The sequence below is a fragment of the Melospiza georgiana genome, chromosome 16 (assembly GCF_028018845.1).
Source record: "Melospiza georgiana isolate bMelGeo1 chromosome 16, bMelGeo1.pri, whole genome shotgun sequence".
NCBI lineage: Eukaryota > Metazoa > Chordata > Aves > Passeriformes > Passerellidae > Melospiza > Melospiza georgiana.
In genome coordinates this window covers 3,372,472-3,384,668 of record NC_080445.1, presented here as the reverse complement: position 1 = coordinate 3,384,668, position 12,197 = coordinate 3,372,472, and the positions used below count along the sequence as shown (strand labels likewise).

Sequence of the window (12,197 nt, the reverse complement as noted above, 5' to 3'; positions counted from 1 at the left end):
CACCATTTCCTCTCATCCTGCCCATTGCTCCCTGGGAGCAGAGTCCAACCCCCGTCTCGCTCCTGTCAGGGAGTTGTGCAGAGCCAGAACGTCCCCGCTGCTCCTCCTGTCCTCCAGGCTGAGCTCCCTCAGCTTCCTCAGCTGCTCCTGGTGCTCCAGACCCTTCCTCAGCTCCACTCCCTTCTCTGGACACGGTTCAGTGCCTCAATGGCCTTCTGGGATTGAGGCATCTGGAACTGGACAGAGCACTCGAGGTGTGACCTCTCCAGTTGTGAGTACAGGGGCAGAATCACTGCTATGGGACACGCTGTAGGATACTAGAATGGTTTGGACTGGAACTTAAAAGATCGTCTTGTTCCATCCCCTGCCATGGGCAGGGACACCTTCCACTATCCCAGCTTGCTCCAAGCCCTCTCCAACCTGGCCTTGGACATTTCCAGGGATGGGGCAACCACAGCTTCTCTGGACAATCTGTGCCAGGGCCTCCCCACCATCACAGGGAAGAATTTCTTCTCAATATCACCATACTACCCTTCACTGATATGCAGACGGCCGTCGAGAATCAACCAGGGCTGCTGTGCCTGGCTGTGACCACAGCCATCGCACACAGCCATGTCCAAGGGGAGCAGCTGGCTCCAGCAGTGTAGCTCCACAAAGCTCCTACCCCAAACCTCAAGTACAGACAGGACCAGAGCGCTGGAATTTCCAGTTACGTGTATGCTTCAGGAATTTTGTTCATAGAAAATGTGTTTTAAAGATGACCCATAAAGAAAGATGAATAAGTTGCTATTTTCTTCCTGCTTGATTGTTGCCATTTAAGGCCGTGAATTACATTAAGGGTAAATTGGGGGTTTCACTTAGAAATAGCAAGTGCCTCAAGTCTTGATTATGTATTTTTCTTCCAGGCTGGAGTCAAAGAGGAAAACCATTTTTAGCTGTTAGATGAGAGAGAGCCTCTGCAGAGGATCTGTACCTGCTTTGTTTGTCATGTGTTTCTCTTAAATAAAAGGTAATCACAAATTAAATCCGGAGGCCTTTCAGTCAAGACCGACTTGTTTGACATCTGGGAAAAACACCAACCTACCATATTTGCAGTCACCAGGAAAGCAGAGACCAGGGTGGAGGAGACCTGCATTTCCAATGCAAATGATTAAAACCATCAGTGAGTCCCAAAGGCAGAGGGAAGGCCCTGCCCAGAGAGCCAGGGTGGCTGGAGCAGCTGGAGTTTAGAGTGGCCATGGGTTCCCTCCAGCCCCGGGGTGTACAGCAACCACAGAGCAGCTGACAGCCCTAAATAAGGACTGGGAACAGAGGGTGGAACTGAGGAGAAACAAGGCTTTGTAAGAGGAGCTGCATTTGGACTTGTGATCCACCAAATAAATGAGCAGTGCGTCGGTGCAGATCAGACACAGAGGTTGAACATGAGGCAGAAGTGGGCAGTAAAGGAGGAAGGAATTGAGAATCTACACTGAATTCTGGCATTTCTCTTCATGGCCCTGGGAGGTGGGCAGACAGTGATAGAGGAAACGCTCCTTGCTGTGCCTCACTTCAGGAATGCTCTTCATGTGGGTAGACTTTTGGTCGTCTCACAACCAATACACATTTTCCTAGCCCAAACAAGGCAAGGCACATATCATGCTGTCCCAGTCCAGAAGGGCAAACAAATTATTACCACTATCAAGGTATTTTAAAACAAAATATCTTAACGTTCAAGGCCAGCCTGTCCTGGGGATTTTATGTTTTTTTTCTCTGGAAAGTCTTGTCTCAGTTCTCTGCTCTGATTCTTCTTAAGATTGATACAGCCTGAACATGCTTTTGTCAGCTTGACTAAAGCCCAGCTGGGCTGTAGCAGCCACAGCACTTGGTATGCTTGGGTGGATTGCTCGTTCCACTGCTGGAAGTGATTCTCAATCCCTGATATGGTTTAATACTGTAAGGCCTGCTAAAGTGGATTACAGATGGGTATAATGCAAGTCAGGGCAGGCTCCAGGTCAGCAGTCCTGCAAAGAACAACTTCAGGGACCAAGGCTGCTCCTCCTCTGAGCACAGCCAATGCCGCAGACCCATCCCTGAATGGGTACCTTGGAATGGCCATTTTCTAAAGCTGTGCTCTGCATCCTCCCAGGGGACTTCTGCAAAGAGGCCAGTTTAGTTTGAATGCTCTGAGATTCCCTGGGATTCTTCCACACGGCCAGCTGGCACCTCTCCTGGAGGAGCACATGCTCACTAACGAGAGAACAGGACCCTCCCCAGCCAGGGACCGTTTCTGGTCAACTGTCCCCGACACAGCTGAGAGACAATGAGGCCCTTCAGGGCTAAATCCCGAGAGCTGCCACCATCTCCTTTGCCAAGGACATCACTAATTCCCGGCGGTGGCTTGATTCCATAAGCAGCTCAGTGAGGTGACTTTCCAGGTCATCAGCTAATTGCAGGTGAAGTGCCAGAGACTGTCTCCAGCAGGAGGGAAAGCTGGGAACTCTGAGGGAAGAAAGGGTGTAAAACATGTTTGCTCAGCTCTCTTGAGCTGAGCCATCTCTCCTGGGGCAGCTACAGGGAGGTAGGAAAGGGCTGGGTGCCTTGGAAGAGATCTAGAGCCAAGTCCCGCTGTCTCTGCAGCCTGAGGAATCCTGGAACATCACCATGGCTGATCCAGAAAGGGGGACACACTCAGCCTGGCCTGTGGGTGGACTTATTAAAGCTTCTGGTCTCCCCACGACCCCTGGCTATTTGTGTGCTAGATAGATCACTGATTATTCCCTACACAGCTTCTCCTTTGAGTCTAACAAAGCCAGGACATGGCTCATCTACTGCCCTCCCTGACAGGCCTCTCAGCATTGCTCACCTCTGTGAAACAGTGAGGAGTGAATAGAGCCCTCTGAAACTCCATGGCAGAGAAACTGTGCTTAAAAAATCCCCTCTCTTTCACCACTCAACATTTTTGAGAGGAAGCCACTCTGGGCTCCCCCGTGCTCGCTGGAGTTGGGAGCAGTGAGTAATGCTTGCAGTTGTCCCTGCCCGGCACCACATTCTTTTCTCCAGCATGTAATGGCCCAGAGGAGGGATAAATGGAGCCTTGCTGGAGCAGCCTGCAGTGTGGCTGTGCACACCATGGCCTCATGCTGGACAGGCATTGGGAAGGGCTGTGGAAGGCTCAGCCTCATTTTACTGAGGGGCTGGTTACCCCAAACAGCAAGTGAAATGGGAAGAAAGGAGAAAAAGCCCTGTCAAGTGTTAATTAACAGCATACCTCCATTGGCTGTGGAATATGAAAATCATCCTGATTGTCCTGTGTCCAGCAGCTCTGCACCAGTCTCCCTGTGCCCACACCTCTGCTCACCTGAGCTGCCCTCAGCCCCAAGCATTTTGCTGCTCATTGGTTTCTCACCACCTCCAGTTTCTTCTATTCTTTGTGTCTCAGTACATTTTCCCACAGCCATCAGTGACCATTTCAGAAGAGGCTGAAGAAAGGCACCCCATTTCCCTATTGCTGTCATCTCTTCTTGGCTGCTGGCCTTTTTCCTACCCTGCTCCCACCAACTCCCTCCCCAGGAGCTGCCATTGCCTCTTCCTCACCCCATTTCCCCAGGTTATAAGCCCAGTTTGGGCCTTACTCCAACCAGTTTCACCTCCTCTCTTGCAAACTGGTGCTTCCAGTACTCACCAGCTCAGCCCAGTGTCTGCACCTCCAGCCCTGCCAGGCTCCCACTGCACCCAGGAGGGAGCCTGGGGAGATGAAGGGCAGAAACCAGCAGGTCCACCCTGAGCAGGGTACGATGCCAGAGCAGCAGCAGCCAGGCAGAGGATTAAAGAGGAACTAGAGCCTGTTCCCTGCCTTTCATCTGCTTCGAGCATGACACAATCACAGACATTAGCTCTTCAAAGGCAGGCGAGGGTGGCAGAGCCTTGGGAAGCTTCACTGCTGAATACGCTCCCAGGTCTGGTCTCCTGGAGCTGGCAACAGAGTTACCTGGCTCAGCTTTTCCTGTTCCTGACCCAGTAGCCTCAATCTTGTTTCCTTTCCACAGATGTGACTCCAGCTCTGGGGACTTGGGGACATCATTGTACCCAACAGGGTCCCAGCTTTGTGAGGGTCACTCTCTTTCCCACAAAACCAGCAAAGTTGATCAAACAAGGCTGAAGCTTCAGAGAGGGTTTGGAAGCTCAAAGGATGGATAGAGTGTCAGTAAGCCCAAAACCTTCCTGGCCAAGGCTGGGCTGGAGGCAGGTACCAGCACTGCAGCTGTGTCACTCACGCTGCCAAAGCTTCCTTCTTCCTCCTGCACCTTTTCCCAGCCCCACCCATGTAACACTCCAGAGCTCTGCTCTCTGAAGTCAATTTTTTGCACTTCACAAGACTTTCTCTTGCTTTCACCTGGAAGCTGCTCCACACCCAGCCAGGGTATGAGTCTCCCCACCTGAACCCAAGGCTCCCTCCCAGGGCAAACTGGGAGCAGGACAGGCAAGCTCTGGCACCTGGAGCAGGGAGCAGAGACACTGCCCCATGTAGAGCTGAGACCAGACAAAGGAGCCCTGATGGAGGGACAAAGCAGCTGCTTTGGCTTTGTTATGGGATCAGCACACCCCACTTGCTTCCATGAGTGCAGCATGAGCAATAAAACACTGAGGAGGGAGACACACAGAGCAACATTTGGGAAGGTGTAGGTGAATTCACCACTAAGCCCAGCTCCTCGAGCAGCTGTTGCACAGACTGGCAGTATCTGGGAACTCCAGCCCACAGCAGCCCTGGGGACCCACAGGTCTGGCAGGCTCAGTTCTACCCCTCCCATATCACCCAGAGCCATCTGCCTTGTGCCCCGAAGCACCAGCACCCCCCCAGCCCGATAGCAGAGCTGTGCAGCCTGGCAGGGCGAGATCCCAGCAGGGAGCAACTGTCAAAAAATGGCGTGAGAAGAAAGAAAATGAACAACCAACACCAGTCAAGCCTCTATGGTGTGCACTTTTATTTCAACTGGTCTTAAGTCAGTGTACAGGTAGCCCCTCCCTCCCCCACATACTGGCACCACTTCTAGACCCTGTGGGGGGGACTGTAAAGCCTTCATTCACATCTATCACTGGGGAACACAGGCTGCTTGCTTGACAAATCGAAGAGAAAAAGGATCAAGTGTATTTTGTGTTTAAGGCGGAAAGATACAAAAAGACACTTGTCGGGTTACATAATTTACAGACAAGCAATTATAACCTAACACCAGCTGTAACTGGTGGTGAGCTGGGCTTTGCCTTCACAGAGGCGAGTAACTTCCTGTAACAATGCATTATAATATTTGGAATGACTATTAAAAAAACCAAAAAAAAAATGTACAATCAAAGTCCTCAGATGCATTGTAGAACTTTGGGGGCGTTCGCTCCGACATGTTTCATTTTAAGACTGTTGCTGACACCTTCACCGTTCCAGTTTTTTAATCCTGAGTCAAGCGCCAAAAAAAAAACAAATAAAGCCATGCCAATCTCGTCTTGTTTTATGCGCATTTATGGGTTTCATTTCATCACAAGGGTGTGGGTGTTGGAAACAGTCCGGTTTAGAAGCATTTGCGGTGGACAATGGAGGGTCCGGATTCATCGTACTCCTGCTTGCTGATCCACATCTGCTGGAAGGTGGACAGGGAGGCCAGGATGGAGCCCCCGATCCAGACAGAGTATTTGCGCTCAGGTGGGGCAATGATCTGCAGGGAAGAGGAGGAACCAGTCAGACACAGCATCAAACTACGCTCACAGCCCACGCACAGCCCTGCAAGATGGAGCTGCCTAATTCCCTTATCTAACCTTGGCCAAGATACCATGGAGTCCAAACAGGATCAAGACACAACCTCTCACACACCCACCTCCCTCCTCTGCAGCCAGTCTTTACTCTAATCCCATTATTCACGCAGTTGGGTGGGTGCCACCCTGTTCAGCCCAAGGCCATTAAGGCACTACCAGACAGACATGGTTTGTGTATTTTGGAGCACAACTCCAGCATTCCACCCTCCACTAATGTTGCGTATTTCAGCCCAACAGTGGTGGTGAGATGTTCCCCCAACTCCACCCTACCTTGATTTTCATTGTGCTGGGTGCCAGGGCTGTGATCTCCTTCTGCATCCTGTCAGCAATGCCAGGGTACATTGTGGTACCACCAGACAGCACTGTGTTGGCATACAGGTCCTTACGGATATCCACATCACACTTCATGATGGAGTTGAAGGTAGTTTCATGGATACCACAGGACTCCATACCTGTGAGGAAACAGAAGTTGCAAGTCAACAAGGGCTCAGACAAAGTCAAGGAAGCTTAAGAGGATACTACAGGCAACCAAGAGACCAGCAGGAAGGAACTACAGAGCCATGGCTGGGACAGACTCAACCTCAGGCTCTACTGACCCAAGTCCTTCAAACAGCTTTAAGCTGTGTAAGTGAGACTGACTGGTGGGCAGCACAAGCCTTGCTATTATACAGAAATAAAACATGGTGCATCACTGTCATGGTCACCAGGTCACCCTTCACAGAAGGAACATTAAGGGGCAACAGAGCGTCCTAGAAAAGCTTGACTTACCCAGGAAAGATGGCTGGAACAGGGCCTCAGGGCACCTGAACCTCTCATTGCCAATGGTGATGACCTGGCCATCAGGGAGTTCATAGCTCTTCTCCAGGGAAGAGCTAGAAGCAGCTGTGGCCATCTCCTGCTCGAAATCCAGGGCGACATAGCACAGCTTCTCCTTGATGTCACGCACGATTTCCCTCTCGGCCGTGGTGGTGAAGCTGTAGCCTCTCTCTGTCAGGATCTTCATGAGGTAGTCCGTCAGGTCACGGCCAGCCAGATCCAGACGGAGGATGGCATGGGGGAGGGCATAGCCTTCGTAGATGGGCACAGTGTGGGTAACACCATCACCAGAGTCCATCACGATACCAGTGGTGCGACCAGAGGCATACAGGGACAGCACAGCCTGGATGGCTACATACATGGCTGGGGTGTTGAAGGTCTCAAACATGATCTAGGGAGAGAAAAGGAGGGGTTGAGTCAACAGCAAAACACAGGGTTCTTCCTACACACCCACACCAAGTCCATGCAAATGGTCTTTACTTTTGCCCCTAGATAAGAGGCATCTCTACACTTCCCCTTAAAGTCCATGCTTATCTCACCTGGTCTCCACCCACACCTGCCAGGTCAGAGCCTGGGCAGGGACACCACTGCTACAGACCCATCCACATATCACAGCAAGGAACAAACAAATGCCAAGTAATCTACAGTACAGTCACTCGGGGGCTGTAAATGGATTAGTGTGCCTAGTCAGAAACAGCAGTTAGACAAGTTGCTAGTTCAGTCTCAGAGAAAGCCAGCTTAGAAGAGCAAACAAAACCTGTCAAGGTCCAGCAAAGAGGAGACTCAGGTCAGGAAAGGAAAACCCTGTAAAGATGGCAAAAAGGGAGAAGAGTGGTGAAGGAGGAGAGAGGACAACATGGAAGAGGAGAGCTGGCCTGCAGCAATTATCTGCTGTAGCTCCAAGCCACAACTTCTACACACCTGTGTCATCTTCTCTCTGTTGGCTTTGGGGTTCAGGGGAGCCTCTGTGAGCAGCACAGGGTGCTCCTCAGGGGCTACTCTCAGCTCGTTGTAGAAAGTGTGATGCCAGATCTTCTCCATGTCATCCCAGTTGGTGACAATACCGTGTTCAATGGGGTACTTCAGGGTCAGGATACCTCTTTTGCTCTGGGCTTCATCACCAACGTAGCTGTCTTTCTGACCCATACCAACCATCACACCCTGCAGAACAAAGACCATGTGGTAAGTACAGCTGAAGAGTGGATAACTCCCTTCATTCAAAGCGGAGTCTCCAACTATTATCCCTCTGCTGTCACATATCAGGAAACGCATCCAGTCAGCTGCTGTGACACACACACACTGCACAAAGGCTCTGCAGGAGGCTGGATTCCCCACCAGCTGTGCTGCAGTGCACAGGCCTCTCAAGGTACAAAGCTAAATAAAAGCGCTTCTTGCCACCTAAACTCCTCTCTTTTGTTAGACAGTAAGCACAACCAGCCACCTACCTGATGTCTGGGGCGACCCACGATGGATGGGAAGACAGCACGGGGGGCATCGTCCCCGGCGAAACCGGCCTTGCACATACCGGAACCATTGTCAACAACAAGCGCGGCAATATCGTCATCCATGGCTGGCTGCGGGAGGAGAGGAGAGAAGGAGACATGAGCATCCCCGCTGACAGGGCGAGCCCCGTCCCGCGGCGGCAGGCGGGCAGGGGAGGCGATGGCGGGAAGCGCAGGCGATGCCGCCAAGGCCTTCCCCACCCATTTCCTTCCTGCCGGCGCCGCTCCGCTTCGCCCGGCGCCCGCTAGAGGGGGCGACGCCTCCCAGATTTCGGCACTGCGCGGATTTGGGACAAAGGAAGTCCCTGCGCCCTCTCGCATTATTACCATAAAAGGCAATGGATGGAGCGCGCCGCGCCTCGCCCGCCACCGGCTGTCGGGGGGACGGCGGCGGCGGCCACTCCCCGGAGCGGGCGGGCGTGGCCGCCACACCCCAGCGCCCCGCCGCGTCCCGCCCAGCGGGGCTCGATGCCTCCGCACAGCCCCGCCGGTCACGCCCGGTGCCCCACCTTGAGCCGGCCGCCGGGGCTCAACACCTCCGCACGGCCCCGCCGGTCACGCCCGGCGCTCTCCTCAGAGCCCCGCCATGCGCCAGTCAGCGCGGCTTGGCGCGCCCACCCAGCCTAGGGGGTAACGCCCGGTGCCCGCCGTGTGCCAGGCACAGCCAGCGGGATTCGCCCCCTCTGCACAGCCCCCAAAGCCTCAGCCAGCCTCTACAACGACAAGCGCTGGCCACCACGCCCAGTTCACTAGTCAAGCGTGACCGGGGCTCTGCCCCATCGACCGGCGGCACCACGGGCGGGATTACAGCCAGCGTCTTACGCAACTGCCGCCCGCCCAGGCTCAGCGCCGGCGGCTCCGGTGTAATCCGGTGGCGGAGGGGCGGCAGCAGCTGCCGCACATGTGCCGCCCCGCACGGGCAGCCTGGGAAGTGTAGTCGGAGCGGGCAGCGCGCCTGCACCTGCGCTCCGGGCACACGGGGGGTCCCCCCTGCGCCCCCCAACCCCGCATTGTTCCCATCCAAAGCCTCGCCCCGTGTAGGGGCGCCGCCCCCTCCCCGCAAGCAACAACCATCACGATTATTCCTATGTGCGAGGCGGGGGCGCCGCGCCCCTCCTCACGGGGGACAACGCCCCCGGGCCCCGACCCCGGCACGGGCGGCTCCGCGGAACAGACAAAGCCCCGCGCCCGCCTTCCGCGCCGCCGCTCCCGGGACACAGCAGCCTCGCCGAGCAACCCGCTCCCCCCGTCCGCACCAGCAATCCTCTTACGGGGCGGATTAGCCCCACGGGTGGCAGGGGCGCGACGCCCCTCCGCAAGCATCACCCCCGAAACCGGCCTTAAACCGCGAGCTGCGTCTCTATCCCTGACAACGCGGCAGCGCGCTACGGGGCCGCCACCCCGCCAGCGCACAAAGGGCGCGCCGTGTCCCAACAACCCCGATCACACCGAGATCCTTAACAACACCGGCTCGTTACTATTCCCGTTAATATTATCACTGTCCTATCCCCGTTGTCGCGGTGCCGCTCTCACCTTTGGGGAGTTGGCGCGGTCGGAGCCGGGGCGGGCGCGAGGCGGCGGCGGGAGCGGGGCGCGCGCGCGGTGAGGGCAGGCAGAGCTCGCGGCGGCTCCCGCCCGCCGCCCGCGCGCGCCTTATATCGGGCCGCCGCCGCCGCCGCCTCGCCATAAAAGGAAACTTTCGGAGTGCGCCGCTCCGATTGGCCACGCCTGACCACGCCCCCTAGGCCTCGCCCCGCCCTGCCGCCCCGACAGGGGGGAAAATATTGGGGTGGGGGGGGAAGCGAGCGGGGCCGAGGCGGGGGCGCGGCCCCCCGGTCCCTGCGCTGCTCCGGGGACCGGGCCCTGCCCGTGCCCGCCGCGCTCCGCGCTGTCCCCGTGCAGCCCCCCCACGCCCGCCCTCACACAAAGCCCCGCGGGTGGGGGTCCCGGCCCGCTCGCCCCCCCTGTCTGTGGGAGCCGGGCGGATGCAGCCCCCTGAGGGAAGGGGGTACGCGGGCGCGGTGCGGGGTCCCGGGGGTGCTGCTCGGCCCGCCCGTGGCGCTGCCCGCGCGGGGCACGTGGAGCGCCCGTCACCTGCACCCCTGGGCCGGGCGGGCACCGGTGACCCCGGCCGGGAGCGGGAGCAGCGGGACGCGGGGCCAAGTTCACTGCTGATGTCAGCAAGCGGCGGCGACAGGCTCCTGCCGGCCGCCACCAGGCCCTCGGCCCTTGGACCCGCCCGGGCAACCGGGAGCGCCGCCGGCGCCGCCGGGCACTGTTAAAGCCCGTGTGTCTACGGTGGCAGCGGGACCGGGGAGACGGGAACGCTCGCTGGCTCAGGCATCGAGTCAAACAGGGGAGTCTGGTCCCTGCTCTCCATCCTGCCCCGTGCTGGCAGGGCACACCACGGGAGCAGTGGTTTGGTCAGATTTGAGCAGTATTTGTTTCTATTCTCTGCTCCAAACCTTGCTGGAGTAGGAGACGTGGCTGCTCCAGCCCAGGCTGCCTTTCTGCGATTCCCTTCTTGCCTGTGACCATCCGACGGTGGTCGGGAATAAAGGGGAGGGCAGTGGCCGCAGAGCAGCAGGCAGCAGCAACCAGAGGGCTCTGCGTCTCCAGAGTGTTGTGCGAACATGGGCTGATTAATCAAGTTAATTAAGCAGTCCTGTAAGTAAAGTAGCAGCAGCCACTCGCAATCTGTTGCCGGCTGGAAGCACAGAGACTTGAGCGTGGGGACCTTGGATGTGTAATCTCAGCCGTTTGAAAACTGTAGTGACAGGTTAAAAAAAAAATCTCGGGGGAAAAAAAGGCTCAGAAATGGAGTACCCCTTGTCCAGCATCATAGAGGCAGGAGCCAGGCCTGCAGTCAAGGTCTTGCAGGCCACACCAGCAAGCTCTTTGTCATCAGGGAGATGCAGAAATCACACTGAGGATGAGGATGAGGCTCCCTCCCCACACTGCCCATATGGGTCTCACTGAAGGGGACCCAGGCATTATTCCCCCCCCTTCATTACTCCTGCTGTGGGATGAACAAAGGAGGAGAGCAGCAGGAGGAACCTGCAAAAGCTTGTTGAGATGGAGATTTGCAATTACCTGGGGGGATGGGAGGCAATGGGACACCAGGCAGGGATGGGAATACAAGAGAAACTCCCTTTGGATGGCATCCCCTTCCCCAAGGGGTGCCTTGTCCCGGTGAAGGTCCCCAAAATTCAGCACCACAGCTGCACCCAGGTGGGTGCTTTGGAGGGGGTGGTACAGAGGGACAGGAGACCAGGGCCATGGCAGAGGTGGCCATGGTGTCCTGCCAGGCCACTCTGGGACCAGGCCATCCCCACCATGTGGAGATGGCCGCAGTGATGGACGTGTCCTGCCAGGCCACTTTGGGATTGTGCCGTCCCCTCCATGTGGAGATGGCCAGAGTGATAAAGAAGAGATAGCCCAGGAGAGTCGCCCCAGGAAGGCCTCAGTGGAAGGGGACCCAGCCTCGGGTTCCTGCAGGGCCAGGCTGGAGCAGAGGGGCCTTTGCCCAGTCATTCCTCTGTCGCCTCGATGTGGATCGTGCAAGATCTCTCTCTTGCAGATTCCCTGGCAGTAAAATGGGAGTCATGGCTGTTAATTACCTGCCTCATGGGGAATTAATTAATGTTTGCATTCCACTTTGAAAAGGCTGATTATTAATTAGAAGATTATACGTCAAATAAGGGGAGCCACAAGGCATGGGTAGAGCTGATGGCCCTCGCAGCTGGGAAGCGTGGTCCACCAATGTGCTGATAAAGCAGGAAAAGCCCAACACTGGGTTTGGGATGGAGAATATCAGGTCAGGGCCAGGTGGAGAGGCCACCAGGGTTTGTGGGGGTATTGGGCACATGGATGGGGCGTGCATGAGTTGTGGGGGATGCTGTGCTCTGCTGCATCTCTGTGAGCAGGCTGGGTGGAGCCAGGCTGGGGAGCCACGATGGGAGACAGCCCATTAGGCAGGGAGGGAACTGCCAGGCAATTACTCTTGATTATTGGACTGGATCAGAAGGAATCAATCTGCCAGCATCCGGAGGGCAGCAGCACGGCCTCGTGTCTCCTGGCTTCAGGGGCAGCGAGGTCTGG

The 12,197-nt window shown here is 56.2% G+C and overlaps 1 protein-coding gene across 1 annotated transcript; it reads right to left on the bottom strand.

Annotated features, from left to right (window-relative positions):
• Positions 1-4,937: 4,937 nt before the first annotated feature.
• On the bottom strand, positions 4,938-9,714 carry ACTB (actin beta). The gene is made up of 6 exons (XM_058035747.1): positions 9,630-9,714; positions 8,040-8,168; positions 7,516-7,755; positions 6,547-6,985; positions 6,049-6,230; positions 4,938-5,681 (listed from the first exon to the last, which is right to left on the bottom strand). The coding sequence occupies exons 2-6, from the start codon at positions 8,160-8,162 to the stop codon at positions 5,538-5,540; spliced, it is 1,128 nt and encodes a 375-aa protein (XP_057891730.1). The 5' UTR covers positions 8,163-8,168; positions 9,630-9,714; the 3' UTR covers positions 4,938-5,537.
• Between the last annotated feature and the right edge of the window lie 2,483 nt (positions 9,715-12,197).

Bases quoted from the DNA above. Each gene is read 5' to 3' on its own strand.
- ACTB (XM_058035747.1), bottom strand. From the start codon at position 8,162: ATGGATGACGATATTGCCGCGCTTGTTGTTGACAATGGTTCCGGTATG. The intron at 6,231-6,546 runs GTAAGTCAAGCT...GTTTCCTCACAG, and splicing joins GTTCCAGCCATCTTTCCTGG to GTATGGAGTCCTGTGGTATC. The intron at 5,682-6,048 runs GTAGGGTGGAGT...TCTTCCCTGCAG, and splicing joins CCAGCACAATGAAAATCAAG to ATCATTGCCCCACCTGAGCG.